The sequence below is a fragment of the Symphalangus syndactylus genome, chromosome 22 (genome assembly GCF_028878055.3).
Source record: "Symphalangus syndactylus isolate Jambi chromosome 22, NHGRI_mSymSyn1-v2.1_pri, whole genome shotgun sequence".
NCBI classification, from domain to species: domain Eukaryota; kingdom Metazoa; phylum Chordata; class Mammalia; order Primates; family Hylobatidae; genus Symphalangus; species Symphalangus syndactylus.
Window position 1 is genome coordinate 26830404 of NC_072444.2, and position 26674 is coordinate 26857077.

The window sequence follows — 26674 nt, forward strand, 5'->3', positions numbered from 1 at the left end:
ACCCGCCTCAGCATCCCAAAGTGTTGGGATTACAGGCGTGAGCCACCGCGCCGGCCATGTCCGTGTTTTGTTTTTTGTTTTTTTTTTTTTTGAGATGGAGTCTTGCTCTGTCGCCCAGGCTGGAGTGCAGTGGCGCAATCTCGGCTCACTGCAAGCTCCGCTTCCCGGGGTCAGGCCATTCTCCTGCCTCAGCCTCCCGAGTAGCTGGGACTACAGGCGCCTGCAACCATGCCCGGCTAATTTTTTGTATTTTTAGTAGAGACGGGGTTTCACCGTGTTAGCCAGGACCGTCTCGATCCCCTGACCTCGTGATCCGCCCACCTCGGCCTCCAAAAGTGCTGGGATTACAGGCGTGAGCCACCGCGCCCGGCCATGTCTGTTTTTTATCCATCTCCTCCCACTAGGATGAAGCTCCATACAGCAGCGTTTGTCTGTTATCAGGGATGCAGCTAGTAAATTGTAAGCGCTGTTGAATGAACTGTTTACAGGAAGACATTTCCACTAGATACTACAAATGCCATGTGAGAAAATGCACTTTGTACAGAGAAGTCTTTCTGCCTTCTTTCCCTACAAGAGCTTGGGGCTATTTGATCAGCTCCACTCTCAGCAATAACAAATGGGGAATGAAAGTCCACTGGAGGGCTGGGCCTGGCGGCGGGCGCCTGTAATCCCAGATGCTCGAGGGGCTGACACAGGAGAATCGCTTGAACTCGGGGGTCAGAGGTTGTAGTGAGCCGAGATGGCGCCACTGCACTCCAGCATCATGCCTGTAATCCCACAACTTTGGGAGGCTGAGGTGGGTGGATCATTTGAGGTCAGGAGTTCGAGACCAGCCTGGCCAACATGGTGAAACCCCTCTACTAAAAATACAAAAATTAGCCCGGCAGTAGTGGCATGTGCCTGTAACCCCAGCTACTCGGGAGGCTGAGGCAGAAGAATCACTCGAACTCAGGAGGCAGAGGTTGTAGTGAGCAGAGATCGTGCCACTGCACTCCAGCATGGGGACAGAGCGTGACTCCGTCTTAAAAAAAAAAAAAAACAAAAACAAAAGAAAGTCCACTGGGGCTTCTACTTCCTATCTCAGAAGGGACAGTAAGGATGCTATAAATGTGGCCGGGCACAGTGGCTCACGCCTGTAATCCCAGCACTTTGGAAGGCCGAGGCAGGGGAGATCACCTGAGGTCAGAAGTTTGAGACCAGCCTGGCCAACGTGGAGAAACCTCATCTCTACTAAAAATACAAAAATTAGCTGGGCATGCTAGCGGGAGCCTGTACTCCCAGCTACTTGGGAGGCTGAGGCAGGAGAATCGCTTGAACCCAGGAGGTGGAGGTTGCAGTGAGCCGAGATCACGCCATTGCACTCAAGCCTGAGTGACGAAAGCGAAACTCCATCTCAAAAAAAAAAAAAAAAAGAATGCCAAAAAGGTTACAGTTGGCTGAGGTTAATTTTGTTTTAGAGGCAGTAAAGCAATAGAAAACTCTGGAGTTAGACTCTGGATTAGAATCCAGGTTCTACCACTTACTAGTTGTGTGCCTTCCAATAAATCAATTTCTATTAGCCTCCATTTTCTTATCTGTAAAACAGGGGATAAGAATGCCAACCTCAATAATAAAAAAAAACACAATTAAAAAAAAAAGAAAAAAAAGAAAAAAAGAATGCCAACCTCGGCCGGGCATGGTGGCTCACGCCTGTAATCCCAGCACTTTGGAAGGCCGAGGCAGGCGGATCACAAGGTCAGGAGATCGAGACCATCCTGGCTAACACGGTGAAACCCTGTCTCTACTAAAAATACAAAAAAAATTAGCCGGGCATAGTGGCGGGCACCTGTAGTCCCAGCTACTCGGGAGGCTGAGGCAGGAGAATGGCATGAACCCGGGAGGCGGAGCTTGCAGTGAGCTGAGATCGCACCACTGCACTCCAGCCTGGGCGACTGAGCGAGACTCCGTCTCAAAAAAAAAAAAAAAAAAGCCGGGCGCGGTGGCTCACGCTTGTAATCCCAGCACTCTGGGAGGCCGAGGCGGGCGGATCACGAGGGCAGGAGATCGAGACCATGGTGAAACCCCGTCTCTACTAAAAATACAAAAAATTAGCCGGGCGTGGTGGCGGGCGCCTGTAGTCCCAGCTACTCGGAGAGGCTGAGGCAGGAGAATGGCGCGAACCCGGGAGGCGGAGCTTGCAGTGAGCCGAGATTGCGCCACTGCACTCCAGCCTGGGCGACAGAGCAAGACTCCGTCTCAAAAAAAGAAAAAAAAAAAAAAAAAAAGAATGCCAACTTTGTGAAGCAAGTTAAGTGTGTAGCACATATCAAGAGCTAACATCCTTATTATCATTATCTGTCTCTTGTCTACAAGGAACAAAAGGAGAGGAAAGGGCCTGGCAGGCTACATCCCACTGTCCTCCCAGGCTTGAGAAAGAGCCCTGGTTATAAAGTGAGCAGTAGCAACTATCTACTGAGGAAAAAAGGGACCCCAGGTCCTCATGCCTGTTACAAGGGAAGAAATGGTCAAAGAAGTGGGGATGTCAGGCTGAGTGCAGTGGCTCATGCCGGTAATCCCAGCACTTTGGGAGGCCGAGGCGGGCGGATCACCTAAGGTTAAGAGTTTGAGACTGGCCAAGCCAACATGGATAAACCCCATCTCTACTAAAAACACAAAAAAATTAGCCGGGCATAGTGGCGGGCGCCTGTAATCCCAGCTACTCCAGAGGCTGAGGCAGGAGAGTCACTTCAACCTGGGAGGCAGAGGTTGCAGGGAGCTAAGATCGCACCATTGCACTCCAGCCTGGGCAACATGAGCGAAACTTCATCTCAAAAAACAACAACAACAACAAAAAAGTGGGGATGTTAGAGCAGCAAGGCCAGAGTTGGGTCTACACGCGGACTCATCTTTTTGGTGGTCCAAAACTAAACTTGTAATCCCAGCACTTTGGGAGGCTGAGGTGGGCAGATCACTTGAGCCCAGGAGTTTGAGACCAGCCTGGGCAACATGGCAAGACCCTGTCTCTACAAAATATACAAAAATTAGCCGGAGCCGGCTGGGCGCGGTGGCTCACGCCTGTAATCCCAGCACTTTGGGAGGCCGAGGTGGGCGGATCACAAGGTCAGGAGATCCAGACCATCCTGGCTAACACAGTGAAACCTCATCTCTACTAAAAATACAAAAAAATTAGCCGGGCGAGGTGGCGGGCGCCTGTAGTCCCAGCTACTCGGGAGGCTGAGGCAGGAGAATGGCGTGAACCGTGGGGGGCAGAGCCTGCAGTGAGCCGAGATCGCGCCACTGCACTCCAGCCTGGGCGACAGCAAGACTGTCTCAAAAAAAAAAAAAAAAAATTAGCTGGAGCCTGGTGCAGTAGCTCACACCTGTAATCCCAGCACTTTGGGAGACCATGGCAGGCAGATCACTGAGGTCAGGAGTTCGAGACCAGCCTGGCCAATATGGTGAAACACCGTCTCTACTAAAAATACAAAAATTAGCTGGGCATGGCTGGCAGCTACTTGGAAGGCTGAGGCAGGAGAATCACTTGAACCCGGGAGGCAGAGGTTGCAGTGAGCTGAGGTTGCGCCACTGCACTCCAGCCTGGGCGACAGAGGGAGACCCTGTCTCAAAAGAAGAAAAAAAAAAAAGAAATGTGCTTTCTCCAAAATCTGCTGCTTCTCTGGAATTCCTTATTCAACCCCTATCTATCCTTCTCCATAGCTGGAAACCAAGGTGTCATTTCTCCATCTCTCCTCCCCTCCCCTCCTTCACAACTAACTGATCATCAAAACTGGGTTAACCACAGTCCTTGGTATTTTTGGTGTCTGTCTGCTCCCCTCCATTCCCACATGCAATGCCTTAGTTCCCTTGGACTCCACTGCCTCGCTCCTATAGAGCAACAAGGGCCTCCTAATATGTCTTGCAGTCTGCAGTCACCTTCTCCCAAACTACCCTTTACTACCTTGCCACCCATCTTTCTAATCTCTTAAAATCCCTAAAGGCATTTTACAGAGAAAGTTCAAACTCAGCTGCGCGCAGTGGCTCATGCCTGTAATCCCAGCACTTTGGCAGGCAGAGGCAGGTGGATCACTTGAGGTCAGGAGTTTAAAATCAGCCTAGTCAACATGGTAAAACCCCATCTTCACTAAAAATACAAAAAAAAAATCAGCAGGGCATGGTGGCATGCACCTGTAATCCCAGCTACTTGGGAGGCTGAGGCAGAAGAATCACTTGAACCCGGGAAGCAGAGGCTGCAGTGAGCCAAGATCATGCCACTTCACTCCAGCCTGGGCAACAGAGCAAGATTCTGTCCCAAAAAACAACAACAAAAAGAAAGTTCAAACTCCTAAATGTTTCTGACAGCCCTCCAAGATCAGGTACCTGCCACACACCCGAGGTAAAACCCACCTCTCCAGTCACACTACTTGGTGCTGTTTCTTGAGCTCCCCAATTTTGAGCCAGTTCCCAGGGCAACTGCTACTCAGCATAAGTATCACTTTTTCTTGAAAGTCTTCACTAAGACCCTGCCCCTCCAGGGGCCCCTTCTCATGTTTCTTAAGTGAGTTGTGCATACCTCCACCATAGCACCTGGCACTATTCTATAACTGTTGGATTCCTAGCTATCTCCTCTACTCGAATTTAATTATAATTTCTTTTTTGTTTGTTTTTCTGTGCGTGTGTGTGTGTGTGTTTGTTTTTTTTTTTTTTTTTTTTTTTGATGGAGTCTTGCTCTGCCTCCCAGGCTGGAGTGCAGCGGCGCAATATCGGCTCACTGCAACCTCTGCCTCCTAAGTTTAAGCAATTCTCCTACTTCAGCCTCCCGAGTAGCTGGGATTACAGGTGCACACCATCACACCCAGCAAATTTTTGTATTTTTAGTAGAGACGGAGTTTCACCGTGTTAGCCAAGATAGTCTCGATCTCCTGACCTCATGATCTGCCCACCTCGGCCTCTCAAAGTGCTGGATTACAGGCGTGAGCCACTGCGCCTGGCCCCAACTCCCAGATTTTTAACGCGACAAGCATTTAAAAAAAAAAAAATTGGGAGTGGGAGGACCAGTACCAAAAGCCCTGATCACATCATGAATGCATTCATGCAAAACAGCACTTCTACAGAAAAACTATGTATATCAAAACAGAGTGGGTCAGTGTTACATAGGATATTGATACAGAAGCTGTGGTGAATTTATGTCAGTTGTTGAGCGGTAGAATAAAAAGGACTTTCGAGTCAAGAGCACTGGCTTTGAATTCCAACCCCATCACTTCTAAGCCAGGTCGCTACGGACAAGTTACTTAACCTAAATCCCAGTTTCCTAACTTGTAAAATTAGGAAAATAGTACCTGCTTGATTATAATGTTTTCTCTAATGAGACAGAGCTATCAAGTGCCTGGCACAGAACAGGCTCCTAAGGCTGTTGTTTAATGTCAATTTTCTTCCACTTACAGAACACTGCTAAAAAGTCCAAGGTCACATATTCTGCATTTGGGAAGGAATACTTAAAACACTTCCTAAAATCTTTTTTTTTTTTTTGAGACGGAGTTTCACCCTTGTTGCCCAGGCTGGAGTGCAATGGCATGATCTCGGCCCACTGCAACCTCCGCCTCCCAGGTTCAAGCAATTCTCCTGCCTCCCGAGTAGCTGGGATTACAGGCATGTGCCACCACGCCCAGCTAATTTTGTATTTTTAGTAGAGATAGGGTTTCTCCATGTTGGACAGGCTGGTCTCGAACTCCCGAACTCAAGTGATCCGCCCGCCTTGGCCTCCCAAAGTGCTGGGATTACAGGCGTGGGTCACTGCGCCCGGCCAACACTTTCTAAAATCTTGACCACACCCTGAATCCCAGCCAACCATCTTGCAGATGAACTAGGTCATAAAGAAGAGTAAGGAGAGAAAAACCACTTATGCAATCTCATTACCACTGTTGAAAAACAGTTTAAAACACCTACTTGGCTGGGCATGGTGGCTCACGCCTGTAATCTCAGCACTTTGGGAGGCCAAGGCGGGTGGATCACTTGAGCCCAGGAGTTTGAGACCAGCCTGGGCAACATGGTGAAACCCTGTCTTAGAAAAAAATACAAAAATTAGCCGGGTGTGGTGGCATGAGCCTGTAGTCCCAGCTTGGGAGGCTGAGGTGGGAGGATCACTTGAGCCCAGGAGGCAGAGGTTGCCAAGATCGTGCCACTGCATTCCAGACTGGGCGATAGAGCCAGATCCCGTCTCAAAAATAAACACACCACCTACTCACAGCACCACCCTGAGATACGAAAAACAACACGAGTAGGTTATAGAATTAATATAATGTAAATAATGATGCCTTGGAATATAGGTTCCTGAAGAGAACGAACTTAGTCATGGTTCTGCAATGAACCTATAGGCAGTGAACTATAGGGCAATGAACTCACTGTAATACAATAAATAAATAACAAAGAACAATGAAGTTAAAGTACTCTAATTAAAAGCACAAGACTACTGGGCACGGTGGCTCATGCCTGTAATCCCAGCACTTTGGGAGGACGAGGCGGGCGGATCATCTGAGGTCAGGAGTTCAAGACTAGCCTGACCAACATGGAGAAACCCCTTCTCTACTAGAAATACAAAATTAGCCAGGCGTGGTGGCGCATGCCTGTAATCCCAGCTACTTCGGAGGCTGAGGCAGGAAAATGGCTTGAATCCGGGAGGCAGAGGTTGCAATGAGCCAAGATCGTACCATTGCACTCCAGCCTGGGCAACAAGAGCAAAACTCTGTCTCACAAAAAAATTTAAAAAGCACAAGAATTCTAGGTGATCTATGAGAGGGACCAAAAAGTGCACATAATGTAAAAGTTCCTAAAGCTACCAGTCTGGTTACACCACCCTTTTTCACGGACTGTATAATCATACATTTTCATTTTGTTAAAATATGAAACTCTACCTTACCTAATTTCCTAAATTAAAAGATCACTGCCTTGCCTGTTTTAACCCTGAAATATAAGCTTGAGGTTTCAATAATATAAGTGTATTATTTTGTAATCAAATCAATATCACCTACCATCTCTGACACAAGTTTCCAACTACAGAGTAACAATACGAAGGCAAAAGCTTTGGAAATGTCTCATGAGAATTGCTTACCTAACCTCAAAAATTTTTAATTGAATTAAAAAAAAAAAAACTTCAAAGATATTTCTCCCGAAAAACTATTTGTCTGGCTCCCACTGTGGGAGGCTGAAGTGGGAGGATCGCTTGAGGTCAGGAGTTTGAGACCATCCTGGGAAACATGGCAAGATCCCCATCTCTACAAAAAAAAAATAAAAAGTTTAAAAATTAAAAACAAACAAATATTATTTGTTCTAGGTTCTGCTGAGAGTAAAATTAACAGTTACTGAACCCGCCCTTTGTGTTCCGGACAACTAATTTGTTGAAGATAATTTTACATTGATCCTGTATTAGTGAATTTAATTTTTTTCATTTATTTTAATATTCTGTTGACCTTGAAAAAAGTTTCTTCTATTTCTTCCACAAAGGTTACATGTGTTCCTCATATGGTCACAAAAAAAGTTCCACCTTCCTCAAGGACCGAGGAAAGTGAAGAGACACATTTTAGATTATACAATATCTTGACTGGTCTGTAATGCCTCACTGGTTTGAAAAGAATTTTTTGGTGAAAACTCAAGTATGCAAAAGCCTCTAAACCAAGGACTTTTAACAGATCATCAAAAAAAAAAAAAAAAAGTAATTTCTGGGAGTAAAGGACTACTAAAAAACTCTCCCTGGCCGGGCACGGTGGCTCACGCCTGTAATCCCAGCACTTTGCGAGGCCGAGGCAGGCAGATCACAAGGTCAAGACATCAAGACCATCCTGGCTAACACAGTGAAACCCCGTCTCTACTAAAAATACAAAAAAAATACAAAAAACTAGCCAGGAGTGGTGGCGGGCGCTTGTAGTCCCAGCTACTCCGGAGTCTGAAGCAGGAGAATGGCGTAAACCCGGGAGGCGGAGCTTGTAGTGAGCCCACGTTGCCGCTGCACTCCAGCCTGGGCGACAAAGCGAGACTCCACCTCAAAAAAACAAAAACAAAAACAAAAACAAAAACAGTATCTCTGCCTTAAGAGAAATTACTCACTAGAATTAACGTTAATGAAAAACGGAGGAGGTAGAGAAACTTTTAAAAACCACATAAAACAGGCCGGGCGCGGTGGCTCACGCCTGTAATCCCAGCACTTTGGGAGGCCGAGGTGGGTAGATCACGAGGGTAAGAGATGGAGACCATCCTGGCCAACATGGTGAAACCCCATCTCTACTAAAAATACAAAAAATAGCCGGGCGTGGTGGCGGGCGCCTGTAGTCCCAGCTACTCGGGAGGCTAAGGCAGGAGAAAGGCGTGAAACCGGGAGGCGGAGCTTGCAGTAAGCCGAGGTCACGCCACTGCACTCTAGCCTGGGTGACAGTGCGAGACTCCATCTCAAAAAAAAAAAAAAGGCCGGGCGCGGTGGCTCACGCTTGTAATCCCAGCACTTTGGGAGGCCGAGGCGGGCGGATCACGAGGTCAGGAGATCGAGACCACGGTGAAACCCCGTCTCTACTAAAAATACAAAAAAAAAAAAATTAGCCGGGCGTGGTGGCGGGCGCCTGTAGTCCCAGCTACTCGGAGAGGCTGAGGCAGGAGAATGGCGTGAACCCGGGAAGCGGAGCTTGCAGTGAGCCGAGATTGCGCCACTGCACTCCAGCCTGGGCGACAGAGCAAGACTCCATCTCAAAAAAAAAAAAAAAAAAAAAAAAACCTACATAAAACAAAGCGATTCTAAGGAGATCTCTTGATATTTCCTACCGAATGAAAGGAACTGTGTAATATTCTCTTCACTTAAGATTACATTTCTGATGTATTTGAAAAAAACAAAGTCAGTAACGCAGAATGGGCAATCCTGATTTTCCAAACCAAATATCCAAGAATCACAATCCACAAAATCATTTGCTTCCTTTCCTACCTGATCCTTAACACACCACTTGCATGTCCTATCCCTGGAGAAGTTCAGTCCCTAAGTAAACACAGTAAGTACTCTGTAGCTAAAACTGGAGCATGGAAGCCTTGTAGTACAATCAACCTGATGGATGACTGCTTTCCTAATACTGTAGGGAAGTTTATATGATGAACCAGTGGAAGAAATGTGGAGGTAGGCTAAAGAGAGTATGGCCAGCAGGGGTCCTGAAAGGGAAGCCCCCAATTTGTAAAAAGGAAGAGAAAAGGCAGTAGAATCATAGGAAATTCCTTGTACCCTAATTGCCACTGCTTTTTGGTTTTGTTTTGTTTTTTTTTACAACAACCTAACTTATTAAACAATCTTTAAAATATCAAGAAGTAGATCTGTATAACTCCTTTAAGAAATGAGAACAGGAGAGAGTTTAGAAAGTCATTTGCTTCCACTTGCTTCCTGTTCAGTCTCTGCTACAGCAAAACACAAGTTTGAAAGATTCAAGAAGTAGGAAAAGATAGAATGTAATAGAAGAATGCCAGAAGTCATTAGTGGTCTATTAAGTCACTAGAATATAACTCGAATTCTCTAAACTGTGGAGAAGATACATATTTTGTTAAATATCAAAGAATCTGTCTGTAAACCACTCCTCAAGCAAAAATATATGTTTAATCAGCTTATACAGTGAAATACCACACATATCTGGAATTTCAAACGCTTTCTTTAAAAATATTCACCCACCATACATTCTCATTCCAACCAAAATTGTTCTTTAAATTCCTGAAGACACAGACACACACACACTTTAACTTGATGTAAATCTAGCCCTTCTTGTTTGCATACCCTGCAGAAAAGAATAAACACCTCAAGATGCTCTCTCCTCTTGTTCAGACTCTAAAAGACACTCGGAGAGAAGCAAATGGAGTTCAGAATGAAGAAAGAAGGCAACAGAATAAAGGAGAATAAAACCAGAGACCCTATTGGGGAGTCACGTTATTCTTGGAAAATATCATCTCCGTTCCTTCTCCAAACCCAAAGGCCAGACAGCACTGGCGCAATATCATCCCTGCCCAAAGCGCTAACGAGTTGCCAACTAATCCCTCAAGGTGTCCCCCAACCTCCTCACCTCATCAGCGCTCAGCTCCTCCATCGCTTTCCTCTTAATGGTGAAAGGCGTTAAGGAGAGATCCTTCTGTTCTCGAGACCACGGCGGGAGGAAGGAGAGTGGAAGGTGTCTATCAGGCTGTCTGGTCCCCCGAATGGGGGAGGTTTCAGAATTGCATAGTCAGAGGTTAAAAAATAAGAACACGAGAGGCACTGAACTGCCTTGGCTCCGGTCACTCCAGTCGCCCCAGAGACTACTACAGTCGCTTGTTCCCTGAGCAGCCTCCTTTGGCCGCCACTGCTGCTGCTACAGGGTTATCTTAAGGCGCCACTTACTACCCTCTGCTTCCCAGGTTACCCAGCTAGGCAGCGCGGTCTCCAGTTCGTCTCGTGCCACGAGCCTGCTGTGTCTTCGTGATAGTGGCGCGGTAGCTGCGTTCCTACAGCAGATCCTGCTCTCCTTCCTACCCTTTGCCCCTGGCGGGAACTGGTCGACTGCAGAGTGGATACCCCGAGGTAAGGCGACCCCACAGCCGTCCTGGCAGAGCCCAGCACTGTAAGGGAAGCCCCTCCCCTCCCAAAGCAGGCCGGCCACGCCCCGCCTCCACGCCGGAGCCCGGGTAGGGGGGAGGGGGAGGATGGGATGCGCGTAGCTCTGGCTGGAAGAGTAAATCCTCCTACCCCTCCACCCCTACTCTTTCCCCCTCGCCCCACCAAGTATTATTCATCAAAACAACAGGGCGGCCATCTTTGAAAGGGATCACGTGATCCCCGTCAGGGAGGCGGGGCTTCTGGCGCCGGGACGTGGCAGCCAATAGGCCGCGGGCGCCGCGTCGCCGAGTTCCTCTCGCCTGCGTCCTCTCCCCGCCTCCGTCCCACCCCGTCCCGCGCAGCCGCGCCGGACGTGGGGAGGGGCAAGGGATGGCGGGCGGCAGGGCGGGGCGTTGCCACGGCGACCGCGCTGGGGCTGCGGGCGCGACGGGCCTGAGCCAGGTAGGCTGGCAGGGGGAGGAACGGCTCCCAGACGCGCGCCGGGGAAGACCCGCCAGAAGGTGGCGCTGGCCCGCGGCCCGCCGGTCCGCAGCGCCTCCGTTGTTGCCAGTCGCTGCTTTTCTGTGACTTGGGAGCCTAGAAACACCTCATCGCTCCCACTGGACTGTGCGCGCCCGCCGCCTAAGCGAGGGAAAAGAAAACGGAAAACGTCTCCTTGACCCCGGGAGCATGATCTACCGTATTGAGCGCTCATTTTCTGAAACATCTGCTACACACTCTTCCACCTCCTCCAGGAAAGCCCAGTTGGAAGAAAACACGAACACAAGAGCTCCCATTCATTTTATTTTACCTTGGCCTTTTAGAGAGATACTTCCTGGGTTTTTTTTTAAGTGTGTTCAAAAAGTATTGGTAAAATTTGAAAGTATAAACGGATGAGAGACCCAAATCACTGAATTGTACACAGCAAATGCAAGGAAGACGTTTGGAGTCAGTGGGGGAAAACCATCCTCAGGTGCACAAGAATACAAATATTTGGCCGGGCGCGGTGGCTCACGCCGGTAATCCCAGCACTTTGGGAGGCCGAGGCGGGCGGATCACGAGGTCAGGAGATCGAGACCATCCTGGCTAACACGGTGAAACCCCGTCTTTACTAAAAAATACAAAAAATCAGCCGGACGTGGCGGCGGGCGCCTGTAATCTCGGCTACTCGGGAGGCTGAGGCAGGAGAATGGCGTGAACCCGGGAGGCGGAGCTTGCGGTGAGCCGAGATCGCGCCACTGCACTCCAGCCTGGGCGACAGAGCGAGGCTCCATCTCAGAAAAAAAAATATATAATATATATATATATAAAATATAAATCTATGTTGAGCGATCAAAGTAACAGTACCATGAAATTCCAGATTTTGCCACAGACGACGACTACAAGTGGATTGGATGGCTCACTAAACCATAAAGACTGCATTCCAGAATTAAGAGTTACAATGTATTTGCTACGTGCTTAAAATAGGAACCTGACTACTAGATATGTAAGGAATTTGTGAGTAAAAATATGTAAGGAATTTGTGAGTAAAAATAAATCACTGCTGGCTTTGCATATTATCTGCTCTCCAGGAAAGGAATCCTGTGTAAGCCAGAACTTGAACCCCTGGTGACATTGATGTTAAAAGTTTACTTTTTTTAACCTCATTATTGCCATCTAATTTACATACCATACAATTCACCCAGTTAAGGTGTACAGTGGTTTTATTATGTTCACAGTTCAGTCATCCTCACTGTCCAATTTCAGAACATTTTCATCATCCCAAAAAGAAACCCTCAAAGCCATTAACAGTCACTCCTAGGCCGGGCGCAGTGGCTCACGCCTGTAATCCCAGCACTTTGGGAGGCCAAGGCGGATGGATCAAGAGGTCAGGAGTTTAAGACCAGCCTGGCCAAGATGGTGAAATACAAAATATAAAAATTAGAAGTGCGCAGTGGCGGGCACCTGTAATCCCAGCTACTTGGGAGGCTGAGGCAGAGAATTGCTTGAACCCGGGAGGCAGAAGTTGCAGGGAGCCGAGATAGTGCCACTGCACTCCAGCCTGGGCAACAGAGCGAGACTCCGTCACAAAAAAAAAAAAAAAAGGCAGTCACTCCCCATACTCCTGCAGGATAACTACCTTCTGTCTTGGTGAATTTGCCTGTTCTGGACATTTCACATCAGTGGAGCAATACACCGTGTGGCCTTTGGGGTTTGGCTTCCTTCACTTAGCATATGTTTTCAAGGTTCATGCATATTGTAGCATATATCTGTACTTCATTTCTTTAATGCCAAATGTATCACTGTATTGCTATAGCGCATTTTGTTTATCAATTCATAGTGATATTTCGGTTGTTTCCACCTTTTGACAATTATGAGTAATGCTGCTATAAACATTCATGTACAAGTTTTTATTTGGACATGCGTTTTTATTTTTATTCCTTTTAGGTATATACCTAGGAGAGGAATTGCTGGGTTACATGTTTGACTTTTTGAGAAACTGCCAAACTGCCTTCCAAAGCAGCTGCACTGCCACCAGCAATGTTTGGGGGTTCTAACTTCTCCACATCTCTACCAACAATGGTTTTTGTCTGTCCTTTTCATTGTAGCCACACCAATAGATGTGAAATGGTATCTCTTTTTTTTTTTTTTTTTTGAGACAGAGTCTCACTGTGTTGCCCAGGCTGCAGTGCAGTGGCGCGATCTCTGCTTACTGCAAGCTCCGCCCCCGGGGTTCATGCCATTCTCCTGCCTCGGCCTCCCGAGTAGCTGGGACTACAGGCGCCCGCCACCATGCCCATGAAATGGTATCTCTTTGTGGTTTTATTTTTCATTTTCCTAGGAGCTAATGATGTTGAACATCTGCTTAGGTTTATCTTCTTTGGACAAATACCTATTCATTCATATTCTCTGTTTTTTTTTTTTTTTTTTTTTTGAGATGGAGTCTTGCTCTGTCACCAGGCTGGAGTGCAGTGGCGTGATCTCAGCTCCCTGCAACCTCCACCTCCCAGGCTCAAGCGATTCTCCTGCCTCAGCCACCCAAGTAGCTGGGACTACGGGCACCTACCAGCATGCCTGGCTAATTTTTGTATTCTTAGTAGAGATGAGATTTCACCACGTTGGCCATGATGGTCTCGTCAATCTCTTGACTTCGTAATCCGCCCACCTCCACCTCCCAAAGTGCTGGGATTACAGGTGTGAGCCACTGCACCCGGCTTTTTCTTTTTCTTTTCTTTTTTTTTAAGACAGAATCTTGCTCTGTCACCCAGGCTGGAGTGCACTGACACAATCTCAGCTCACCGCAACCTCTGCTTCCTGGGTTCAAGCGCTTCTCCTGCCTCAGCCTCCCGAGTAGCTGGGATTACAGGCATGGGCCACCACGCCTGGCTAATTTTTGTATTTTTAGTAGAGACAGGGTTTTGCCATGTTAGCCAGGCTGATCTCAAACTCCTGACCTCAAGTGATCCACCCACATCGGCCTCCCAAAGTGCTGGGATTACAGGTGTGAGACACTGCACCCGGCCCTCTGTTTTTTTGTGTGTTTTTTTGTTTCTTGTTGTTTGTTTGTTTGTTTTTCTCCCTCTGTTCATTTTTAATTGGGTTATTTGTCTTCTTATTGTTGAGTTCTAAGAGTTCTTTTGTTTTTATGTTGTTTATATTTGTAAGATTCCCAAACTATTTTTCTTTTATTATTATTTTTTGAGTTGTAAAAGTTATTTACGGCCGGGCACGGTGGCTCACGCTTGTAATCCCAGCACTTTGGGAGGCCGAGGCGGGCGGATCACGAGGTCAGGAGATCCAGACCATGGTGAAACCCCGTCTCTACTAAAAATACAAAAAATTAGCCGGGCGTGGTGGCGGGCGCCTGTAGTCCCAGCTACTCGGAGCGGCTGAGGCAGAAGAATGGCGTGAACCCGGGAGGCGGAGCTTGCAGTGAGCCGAGATTGCGCCACTGCACTCCAGCCTGGGCGACAGAGCGAGACTCCGTCTCAAAAAAAAAAAAAAAAAAAAAAGTTATTTACATATTCTGGATACTAGTCCTTTATCAGATATATGATTTGCAAATATTTTCTCCCATTCTGTGGATGTCTTTTCACTTTCTTGATTGTATAATTTGCAGCACAAAAACAAAACAAAGGCCGGGCGCGGTGGCTCAAGCCTGTAATCCCAGCACTTTGGGAGGCCGAGGCGGGCGGATCACGAGGTCAGGAGATCGAGACCATCCTGGCTAATACGGTGAAACCCCGTCTCTACTAAAAATACAAAAAAATTAGCCGGGCGTGTTGGCGGGCGCCTGTAGTCCCAGCTACTCGGGAGGCTGAGGCAGGAGAATGGCGTGAACCCGGGAGGCGGAGCTTGCAGTGAGCCGAGATCGCGCCACTGCACTCTAGCCTTCTAGCCTGGGGGACAGAGAAAGACTCCGTCTCAAAAAAAAAAAAAAAAAATACAACAAAAAAAAAACCTTTTAATTTGGGCCTGATATAGTGGCTCACACCTTTAATTCCAGCACTTTGGGAGGCCGAGGTGAGGGGATCGCCTGAGGCCAGGACCAGCCTGGCCAACATAGCGACCCTATCTCTACAGAAAAAAACAAAACAAAACAAAAAAATAGCCAAGCTCATGGCCTGGCGCCGAGGCTCACACCTGTAATCCCAGCACTTTGGGAGGCCGAGGCGGGTGGATCACCTGAAGTCGGGAGTTCGAGACCAGACTGACCAACATGGAGAAACTCCGTCTCTGATAAAAACACAAAATTAGCTGGGCGTGATGGCATATGCCTGTAATCCCAGCTACTCAGGAGGCTCAGGTAGGAGAATCACTTGAACCTGGGAGGCGGAGATTGTGATGAGCCGAGATCACGCCATTGCACTTCAGGCTGAGCAACAAGAGTGAGACTCCATCTTAAAAAAAAAATAGCCAGGCTCAGTGGTGCCTGCCTATAATCCCAGCTACCCAGGAGGCTGAGGCAGGATGATCACTTGAGTCTGGGAGATCATGGCTGCAGTGGGCTATTATCATGCCATTAACACTCCAGCCTGGGTGAGAAAGTGAGACCTTGTCTCTAAAAACTACACTGAAAAAAAATTTTTTTAATTTGATATAGTCTAACTTATCTATTTTTAGTTTTGTCACTTCTGCTTTTACTGTAATACATTTGCTTTTACAAGTCATTTTTTTTTTTTTTTTTTGAGACGGAGTCTCGCTCTGTCACCCAGGCTGGAGTGCAGTGGCGCGATCTTGGCTCACTGCAAGCTCCACCTCCCGGGTTCATGCCATTCTCCTGCCTCAGCCTCCCGAGTAGCTGGGACCACAGGCATCCGCCACCACGCCAGGCTAATTTTTTTACTATTTTTAGTAGAGATGGGGTTTCACCCTGTTAGCCAGGATGGTCTTGATCTCCTGACCTCATGATCCGCCCTCCTTGGCCTCCCAAAGTGCTGGGATTACAGGTGTGAGCCACTGCGCCCGGCTTTTCCTTTTTCTTTTCTTTTTTTTTAAGACAGAATCTTGCTCTGTCACCCAGGCTGGAGTGCACTGACACAATCTCAGCTCATCGCAACCTCTGCCTCCTGGGTTCAAGCGCTTCTCCTGCCTCAGCCTCCCGAGTAGCTGGGATTACAGGCATGGGCCAACACGCCTGGCTAATTTTTGTATTTTTAGTAGAGACAGGGTTTTGCCATGTTAGCCAGGCTGATCTCAAACTCCTGACCTCAAGTGATCCACCCACATCGGCCTCCCAAAGTGCTGGGATTACAGGTGTGAGACACTGCACCCGGCCCTCTGTTTTTTTGTGTGTTTTTTTGTTTTTTGTTGTTTGTTTGTTTGTTTTTCTCCCTCTGTTCATTTTTAATTGGGTTGTCTTCTTATTGTTGAGTTCTAAGAGTTCTTTTGTTTTTATGTTGTTTATATTTGTACGATTCCCAAACTATTTTTCTTTTATTATTATTTTTTGAGTTGTAAAAGTTATTTACGGCCGGGCACGGTGGCTCACGCTTGTAATCCCAGCACTTTGGGAGGCCGAGGCGGGCGGATCGCGAGGTCAGGAGATCCAGACCACGGTGAAACCCCGTCTCTACTAAAAATACAAAAAATTAGCCGGGCGTGGTGGCGGGCGCCTGTAGTCCCAGCTACTCGGAGAGGCTGAGGCAGGAGAATGGCGTGAACCCGGGAGGCGGAGCTTGCAGTGAGCCCAGATCGCGCCACTGCACTCCAGCCTGGGTGACAGAGCGAGACTCTGTCTCAAAAAAAAAAAAAAAAAAAAAAGTTATTTACATATTCTGGATACTAGTCCTTTATCAGATATATGATTTGCAAATATTTTCTCCCATTCTGTGGATGTCTTTTCACTTTCTTGATTGTATAATTTGCAGCACAAAAACAAAACAAAACAAAAATACAACAAAAAAAAAACCTTTTATTTATTTATTTATTTTTTTATTTTTTTTATTTTTTTGAGACGGAGTCTTGCTCTGTCCCCCAGGGTGGAGTGCAGTGGCGCGATCTCGGCTCACTGCAAGCTCCGCCTCCCAGGTTCAAGCCCTTCTCCTGCCTCAGCCTCCCAAGTAGCTGGGACTACAGGCGCCCGCCAACACGCCCGGCTAATTTTTTTTGTATTTTTAGTAGAGACGGGGTTTCACCGTGTTAGCCTGGATGGTCTCGATCTCCTGACCTCGTGATCCGCCCGCCTCGGCCTCCCAAAGTGCTGGGATTACAGGCTTGAGCCACCGCGCCCGGCTAAAAAAAAAAACCTTTTAATTTGGGCCTGATATAGTGGCTCATACCTTTAGTTCCAGCACTTTGGGAGGCTGAGGTGAGGGGATCGCCTGAGGCCAGGACCAGCCTGGCCAACATAGCGACCCTATCTCTACAGAAAAAAACAAAACAAAACAAAAAAATAGCCAAGCTCATGGCCTGGCGCCGAGGCTCACACCTGTAATCCCAGCACTTTGGGAGGCCGAGGCGGGTGGATCACCTGAAGTCGGGAGTTCGAGACCAGACTGACCAACATGGAGAAACCCCGTCTCTGATAAAAACACAAAATTAGCTGGGCCTGATGGCATATGCCTGTAATTCCAGCTACTCAGGAGGCTGAGGTAGGAGAATCACTTGAACCTGGGAGGCGGAGATTGTGATGAGCCGAGATCACGCCATTGCACTTCAGGCTGAGCAACAAGAGTGAGACTCCATCTTAAAAAAAAAATAGCCAGGCTCAGTGGTGCCTGCCTATAATCCCAGCTACCCAGGAGGCTGAGGCAGGATGATCACTTGAGTCTGGGAGATCATGGCTGCAGTGGGCTATTATCATGCCATTAACACTCCAACCTGGGTGAGAAAGTGAGACCTTGTCTCTAAAAACTACACTGAAAAAAAATTTTTTTAATTTGATGTAGTCCAACTTATCTATTTTTAGTTTTGTCACTTCTGCTTTTACTGTAATACATTTGCTTTTACGAGTCATATTTTTTTTTTTTGAGACAGAGTCTCGCTCTGTCACCCAGGCTGGAGTGCAGTGGCACGATCTTGGCTCACTGCAAGCTCCACCTCCCGGGTTCACACCATTCTCCTGCCTCAGCCTCCCGAGTAGCTGGGACCACAGGCACCCGCCACCACGCCAGGCTATTTTTTTTTACTATTTTTAGTAGAGACGGGGTTTCACCCTGTTAGCCAGGATGGTCTTGATCTCCTGACCTCATGATCCGCCCTCCTTGGCCTCCCAAAGTGCTGGGATTACAGGCGTGAGCCACTGCGCCCGGCCTACAAGTCATATTTAATAGTTTAATATTCAGATATTATAAGAAAGCGTCCTTCCCATTTTGTGGTTAGAGAAAGTGAAAGATACAATATCTAGTATATATTGAGTATTCAAGAAAATGCAAGATAAAATACTGTTGTACATTTATTTGCTGAGTAATGATATTGTAAAAATTATTATACCACAGAATTTCATTCACCATAAATTCCATGTTCTGTCTAGCTTATCAACGATTCAACGTTTTATTCTGATAGATGGATTTTCTGACATAGGATTGATTTTTTTTCAAGATGTTTCACTATTTTAAGGCTAAGAAATACATGGATGTTTTTCCTGTTTACAGGGGAATTCCACTCCTTTTCTTTTTCTTCAACTCTAAAGTACTCTTTCAGCAAATAGAATGTAATTTTATAGAATCAGAAAAATTAGAGACCAGGCACAGTGGTTCACACCTATAATCCCAGTACTTTGGGAGGCTGAAGCGGGCAGATCACTTGAGGTCAGGAGTTCGAGACCAGCCTGGCCAACTCTCTACTAAAAATACAAAAATTAGGCCGAGCGTGGTGGCTCATGCCTGTAATCCCACCACTTTGGGAGGCCGAGGCAGGCAGATCACGAGGTCAGGAGATCAAGAGCAGCCTGGCCAACATGGTGAAGCCCCGTTTCTACTAAAAATACAAAAATTAGCTGGGCGTGGTGGCTCACGCCTGTAATCCCAGCACTTTGAGAGGCCCAGACAGGCAGATCACCTGAGGTCAGGGTTCAAGACCAGCCTGGCCAACATGGTGAAACCCCGTTTCCACTAAAAATACAAAAATTAGCCAGGCATGGTGGCAGGCGCCTGTAATCCCAGCTACTCAGGAGGCCGAGGCAGAAGAATTGCTTGAACCCAGGAGGCGGAGGTTGCAGTGAGCCGAGATCATACCATTACACTCCAGCCTTGGTGACAAGAGCGAAACTCTGTCTCAAAAAAAAAAAAAAAAAAGGCCCAGCACGGTGGTTCACGCCTGTAATCCTAGCACTTTTGGAGGCTGAGGCAGAAGGATTGCCTGAGCAATCTCAGGAGTTTGAGACCAACCTGGGCAACACGGTGAAACCCCGTCCCTACTAAAATACAAAAAATTAGCCAGGTGTCGTGGCATATACCAGTAGCCCCAGCTACTTGGGAGGCTGAGGCAGGAGAATCACTTGAACCTGGGAGGTGGAGGTTATAGTGAGCCAAGATCGCACCACTGCATTCCAGCCTGGGCAACAAAGCAAGACTCTGTCTCAAAAAAAAAAAATCAGCTGGTTGTGGTGGCTCATGCCTGTAGTCCCAGCCACTCAGGAGGCTGAGGCAGGAGAATCGCTTGAACCCAGGAGGCAGAGGTTGCAGTGAGCCGAGATCACACCGCTGCACTCCAGCCTGGGCAACAGAGTGAGACTCCATCTCAAAAAAAAAAGAAAAATTAGAAACGAAGTCTCTAGCCATATAATGTACTTCTCAGGGTAATTTTTTGTTACTTTGTTTTTTGAAACAGGGTCTTGCCCTGTTTCCCAGCCTTGAGTGCAATGGTACAAACATGACACACTGTAGCCTCGACCTCCTGGGCTCAAGCAATTCTCCCACCTCAGCCTCCCAAGTAGCTGGGCTTATAGGCGCATGCCACCATGCCAGGCTAATTTTTAATTTTTGTAGAGATAGGGTCTCACTATGTTGCTCAGGCTGGTCTCAAACTCCTGGGCTCAAGTGATCCTTCTGCTTCAGCCTCCCAAAGTGTTAGGATTACAGGCATGAGCCAGCACACTCAGCCTCCAGGGTCTTTTACAGGATGAATCTCTTTAACACACTTTTTAGTACCTTTACAGTTGTGTTCTAACTTGTCTAAGTGATGGAGTTTCCACCACTTTCCTTAGGAGAAGCTTTCCTATAATATCATAAATAACGGTGTCTCAGAGTTGTTTGTAATACGTAGCCCATATTTTCATTGTTTGGTTCAGTTTCTTCCATTTAAGCACTACATTACCTCCTTTGGACTGTGCAAAATACTCTGTCTGCCTCCCTTGGTAACTGCCAATCATCAGGACCTTAGTTAGTTCTTAGAATTACCTGGAAACCAGCACACACAAAAAAATGTTTTTTACCTAGCAACAAATAAAGGAGGAGACCACAGAACAAACTAAAACGTGAGACTGAAATAAAAGGTATGCCTCAGTGGGTGGATCACCTGAGGTCAGGAGTTCAAGACCAGCCTGGCCAATATGGTGAAACCCCATCTCCACTAAAATTACAAAAATTAGCTGGGCGTGGTGGCACACGCCTGTAATCCCAGCTACTCATGAGGCTGAGGCAGGAGAATCACATGAACTCGGGAGGCAGAGGTTGCAGTTAGCCTAGATGGTGCCACTGCACTCCAGCCTGGAGGACAGAGCAAGACTCTGTATCAAAAAAAAAAAAAAAAAAAAAAAAAAAAAAAAAAAAATGCCTCCTTGTTAATGAAGAGGTTTTTGTGAAGGTAAATTCTAGAATTTGTAATATTTTAGGATAGCTTTTATTCAAGTACCAGAGTATAGACAGCTCACCAGGTCAAGGTATGTTTTTCTGATAATCTTCCTGATAATCTACAAAACTAGAGCCAGCAATCTTCCTGATCTTCTTAGATCTACAAAGCCACCTACAACTGTAAGGATATGCTGTTATCTCGGCTGCCATCAAAGATCAACTCCTTCATCTGGACTCTGGATTCCTTTCTCTCCTTTCTCTCTCACCTTCTCAAGGACTTTGGTCCAGCATTTATCCCCTCTCATCTGCAACATCACACTCTTCTCACTGGACACACCTGTGGTAGGAACACCAACTTTCTTTCATTTATGTACTTGTTTGTTTGTTTGTTTGAGATAGGGGTTTGTTCTGTAATCCGGGCTGGAGTGTACTGGCATGGTCACTGGCTCACTGCAGCCCCGACCTCCTGGGCCCAAGCAGTCCTCCCACCTCAGCCTCCTGAGTAGCTGAGACTACAAGCATGAACCATCACACCCAACTAATTTTTATATTTTTTGTAGAGACAGGGTCTCCCTATGTTGCCCAGGCTGGTTTCAAACACCTGGCCTCAAGTGATCCTCCTACGTCAGCCTCCCAAAGTGCTGGGATTACAAGTGTGATCTTTAAACACATACTAACTTGGCTGGGTGAGGTGGCTCACGCCTGTAATCCCAGCACTTTGGGAGGCTGAGGCGGACGGATCACGAGGTCAGGAGATCAAGACCATCCTGGCCGACATGGTGAAGCCCCATCCCTACTAAAAATACAAAAATTAGCCGGGCATGATGGCGGGTGCCCATAGTCCCAGCTACTCAGGAGGCCGAGGCAAGAGAATCGCTTGAACCTGGGAGGCAGAGGTTGCAGTGAGCTGAGATCGTGCCACTATACTCCAGCCTGGGCAACAGAGCGAGACTCTGTGTCAAAAAAAAAAGGAGTTGAGATCAGCCTGGGCAACATGGTAAAACCCCATCTCTACTAAAAATACAAAAATTAGCCAGGTGTGGTGGTGGGCGCCTGTAATCCCAACTACTTGGGAGGCTAAGGCACAAGAATCCCTTGAACCCTGGAGGCGGAGGTTGCAGTGAGCCAAGATTGCACCACTGCACTTCAGCCTGGGTGACAGAGCGAAACTCCATTACAAAAAAAAAAAAAAAAGACTGTTTTGCAAACTCCCCTAAAGATTGCACCCAGAAGTTATAATGAAATCCTTATGAGCACATTGAGGAAATATCAAAAGCAAAACTCTTATCTGTGGAGAACCGAAGACTTTTAAGGGCAAGAAACTGAGGGAAAATAATCTGCTACAAAAGGTCTCAGGAAATGAAGATTCTTGCTGTGGACAGAAACAAAGAGAATATTAAAAAGTATTCATTATAGGCCGGGCGTGGTGGCTCACGCCTGTAATTCCAGCACTTTGGGAGGCTGAGGCAGGCGGATCATGAGGTCAGGAGTTCGAGACCAGCCTGGCCAACATGGTGAAACCCCATCTCTACTAAATATACAAAAATTAGCCGGGCATGGTGGCCCATGCCTGTAATTCCAGCTACTCAGGAGGCTGAGACAGGAGAATCGCTTGAGCTTGGGAGGTGGAGGTTGCAGTGAGCCAAGATCGCGCCATCGCACTCCAGCCTGGGTGACAAGAGCAAGACTCCATCTCAAAAAAAAGTATTCATTATAAATATATTGACTGAATTTCACTGTCTGAGACTCCAAATGAAAAGGCTAGGCCAGGTGCAGCGGCTCATACCTATAATCCCAGGGCTTTGGGAGGCCGAGGCAGACAGATTGTATTAGAAACGGCAACCGAGAGACATATTAATTCATTTTTTAAAATAAGCCTATTACATGCAGAGTGGCCTTGTTTGACATTTTTGCAAATCTCTTTAATGTCTGGCTTAATAGAAGACAGCTGAATTCTCTGACGTACTTCTGGGTCAGGTCAGTTGTGATATGGTCTGGCAGGAAGTCTCCTGAGGACTCCCATATGCTCATGAGAGAGAGAGAATGAAGAGCAAATATCATCTCTGGATTATTATGAAAATAGCTTTGATCTCACAGATACCCTTAAAAGGTCTCGGGATCCCCGGGTCCTCAGATCACAGTTTGAGAACACTGTCCATTGGGGGCATAATCCATTTGCCATCAGTTTGTCACATACCTCCAGCAGGCCAAGGTGGGCAGATCACCTGAGGCCAGGAGTTCGAGACCAGCCTGGCCAACATGGTGAAACCCCCTCTCTACTAAAAATGAAAAAATTAGCTGGGCGTGGTGGCAAGTGCCTGTAATCCCAGCTACTTGGGAGGCTGAGGCAGGAGAATCCCTTGAACCCAGGAGACAGAGGTTGCAGTAAGCAGAGATCGTGCTGCTGCACTCCAGCCTGGGTGACAGAGCGAGACTCTGTCTCAAAAAAAAAAAAAAAAAAAGGCAGGGCACCGAGGCTTCTGCCTGTAATCCCAGCACTCTGTGAGGCCAAGGCAGACGGATCACTTGACCCCAGGAATTCAAGACCAGCCTGGGCAACATGGCAAAACCCTGTCTCTACAAATAATACAAAAATTAGCTGGGCGTGGCCGGGCGCGGTGGCTCACGCTTGTAATCCCAGCACTTTGGGAGGCCGAGGCGGGCGAATCACGAGGTCAGGAGATCGAGACCACAATGAAACCCTGTCTCCACTAAAAAAAAAATACAAAAAATTAGCCGGGCGTGGTGGCGGGCGCCTGTAGTCCCAGCTACTTGGAGAGGCTGAGGCAGGAGAATGGCGTGAACCCGGGAGGCGGAGCTTGCAGTGAGCCGAGATTGCGCCACTGCACTCCAGCCTGGGCGACAGAGCGAGACTCCGTCTCAAGAAAAAAAAAAAAAAAAAATTAGCTGGGCGTGGTGTTGCGCAACTGTAGTCCCACCTACTCAGAAGGCTGGGGTAAGAAGATTGCTTGAGCCCGGGATGGAGAGGTTGCCGTGAGCCAAGATTGTGCTACTGCACTCCAGCCTGGCAACAGAGTGAGACCCAGTTTCGAAAATAAAGTACTTGTTTAAAAAGTCTTCCTTACCATGCTTTAGCAAATGTCATTGAATACCTTTTTCTTTAATAGTTAATACAGGGCCGGGCACGGTGGCTCACGCCTGTAATCCCAGCACTTTTGGAGGCCGGGGTGGGCAGATCATGAGATCAGGAGTTCAAGGCCAGACTGACCAACATGGTGAAACCCCATGTCTACTAAAAATACAAAAGTTAGCCAGGTGTGGTAGCAGGCACCTGTAATCCCAGCTACTCAGGAGGCTGAGGCAAGAGAATCACTTGAACCTGGGAGGCGGAGGTTGCAGTGAGCCAAGATTGTGCCGTTGTACCCCAGCCTGGGCAAGAGAGCGAGACTCTGTTTCAGGAAAAAAAAAAAAAAAAGTTAATACATGTAAGTTTTTAGGAATGTTTTAAAATTTGTGAATATTTCTATGAAAATTTCAGGGCATTTCAAGTTTTCTTATGCTATAATTAGTAGTAATAAGGCCGGGAGCAGTGGCTCATGCCTGTAATCCCAGCACTTTGGGAGGCCAAGGCAGGCGGATCACGAGGTCAGGAGTTAGAGACCAGCCTGGCCAACATGGTGAAATCCTATCTCTACTAAAAATACAAAAATTAGCTGGGCGTGGTGGTGTGCGCCTGTAATCCCAGCTACTCGAGAGGCAGGAGAATCACTTGAACTAAGGAGGCAAAGGTTGCAGTCAGTCGAGATTGCACCACCATTGCACTCCAGCCTGGGCAATAGAGTGCGACTCCGTCTCAAAAAACAAAAAATGGTAATACTCTGAATCGATGGCATCCATTAACCAACTTGGCTTTGCTGACAGTGTGGTACATTATGATTTATATTAACTCCATCAGTGTCAGTATTTTATGTAAATTAACCACAAATTTAAATCTTTTGCTTCACTCTCTCATTACTTGGATTATCAAATAATTCAAGAACTTATTCGTTGCAGCTATTCAAAATTTATACTCATAATGAATTACTGCTTTTGGTATGACCTAGAAACTTGTTTTTTGTTACAATACTTCTCAGTGTCAGAATAATATATATTGAATTCATCACTCATTTTTTTTTTTTTTTTTTGAGACGAAGTCTCGCTCTATCACCAAGGCTGGAGTGCAGTGGCGCAGTCTCGGCTCACTGCAAGCTCCGCCTCCCGGGTTCACGCCATTCTCCTGCCTCAGCCTCTCCGAGTAGCTGGGACTACAGGCACCTGCCACCACGCCCGGCTAATTTTTTGTATTTTCAGTAGAGACGGGGTTTCACCGTGGTCTTGATCTCCTGACCTCGTGATCCGCCCACCTCGGCCTCCCAAAGTGCTGGGATTACAAGCGTGAGCCACCGCGCCTGGCCCATCACTCATTTTTATGACTGTTTCATATTCTCAGGACCTAGTAATAATAATAATAGTGAACTTCTAGGAATATATGCTGAATTGAATTCAATCTAAGCAATTATGATTAAATACTTGTAAAAGTTAACTATAGTAAACCTCAGAGAAGATAGCCTCTTGCTTTTTTTTTTTTTCGTAGAGATAGGGTTTTGCTCTGTTGCCCAGGATGAAGTGGAATGGTGCAATCATGGCTCACTGTTGCAACCTTGAGCTCCTCAGACTACAGGGATGTGTCACCATGCCTGGCCAGCCCCCTGAGACAGGGTCTTGCTCTGTTGTCCAGGCTGGAGTGCACTGGCACGATCTTGGCTCACTGCAGCCTCAACTTCCTGGCTCAAGCTATCCCCTCACCTCAGCCTCTGGAGTAACTGGGACTACAGGCATGGACCACCACACCCAACTTTCTATTTTTTGTAGAGGTGGGGTCTCAGTACGTTGTTCAGGCTGGTCTCCAACTCCTGAGCTCAAGGGATCCTCCTGCCTCAGCCTCCCAAAATGCTAGGATTACAGGTGTGAGCCACCATGCCCAGCTACCTCTTGCATTTTGAAATGACAAAAAGACCTTTTACATATTATATTTTCTCACTTGTTTTGTTCTACCATTCCTAAATGTCTTTCCAAACTGTAGTTTGTATCATGTAGTAAAGTTTAATGAAATATATATTTGGTTTTTCTCCCTGGTTCTAGCACAGGACTCCTAAATTCCTTGGAATTTCCCGAGTGATAGAAGTGTCTGCTATTCATAAGGCGCCCCTTTAGAACACACCAGAGTCTATGCTAATGATGTGACTCAGGGTGGGGGCTGCTCACCAGAAAGACCAAATTATAGAACTTTGATTAGAGGGTGGAAACGGTTAGCCCCACCCCAACCTCCTGGGAGGGAAGGGGACTGGAGATGGAGCTCTATGAAAACTCCTGAACAAGGAGGTTCAGTGAGTTTCCAGTACCAGTGGAGGGTGTCCAGGTTTTTGGCGTTTTGAACAAAGAATTTAACAAGGGCCAGGCGCAGTGGCTCACGCCTGTAATCCCAGCACTATGGGAGGCAGAGGCGGGCAGATCACAAGTTCAGGAGATTTGAGACCATCCTGGCTAACATAGTGAAACTCTGTCTCTACTAAAAATACAAAAAATTAGCCAGGTGTGGTGGTGGGCACCTGTAGTCCCAGTTACTCGGGAGGCTGAGGCAAGAGAATGGCGTGAACCCGGGAGGTGGAGGTTGCAGTGAGCCGAGATCGTGCCACTGTACTCCAGCCTGGGCAACAGAGCAAGACTCTGTCGAAAAAAAAAAAAGAGTTTAATAAAACACACAACCAAGAAAAAAATGAAGCAACAACAGCAGAGAGTTATTGAAAATGAAAGTACATTTCACCAGGTGGGAGCGGGCCCCAGCAGCCACTCAAGGGCCCTGGATACAGAATTTTCTCCAGTCCAAATACCCACTAGAGAT

General features: G+C 47.2%; 1 protein-coding gene across 6 annotated transcripts in view; it reads right to left on the minus strand.

Moving 5' to 3' along the window:
- The window catches only part of UBE4B (ubiquitination factor E4B), a 156099-nt gene extending 145206 nt beyond the window's left edge, over window positions 1-10893 (minus strand). For 2 of the 6 annotated variants that reach the window (XM_055261860.2, XM_055261857.2), the window contains exon 1: window positions 10050-10802. In XM_055261860.2, the coding sequence (XP_055117835.1) occupies window positions 10050-10073 (24 nt within the window). In that variant the 5' untranslated portion in view covers window positions 10074-10802. Of the gene's footprint in view, window positions 1-10049 lie in introns of all 6 variants that reach the window. The other 4 variants (XM_055261859.2, XM_055261858.2, XM_055261863.2 and 1 more) reach the window with 3 other exon arrangements.
- Window positions 10894-26674: the final 15781 nt, after the last annotated feature.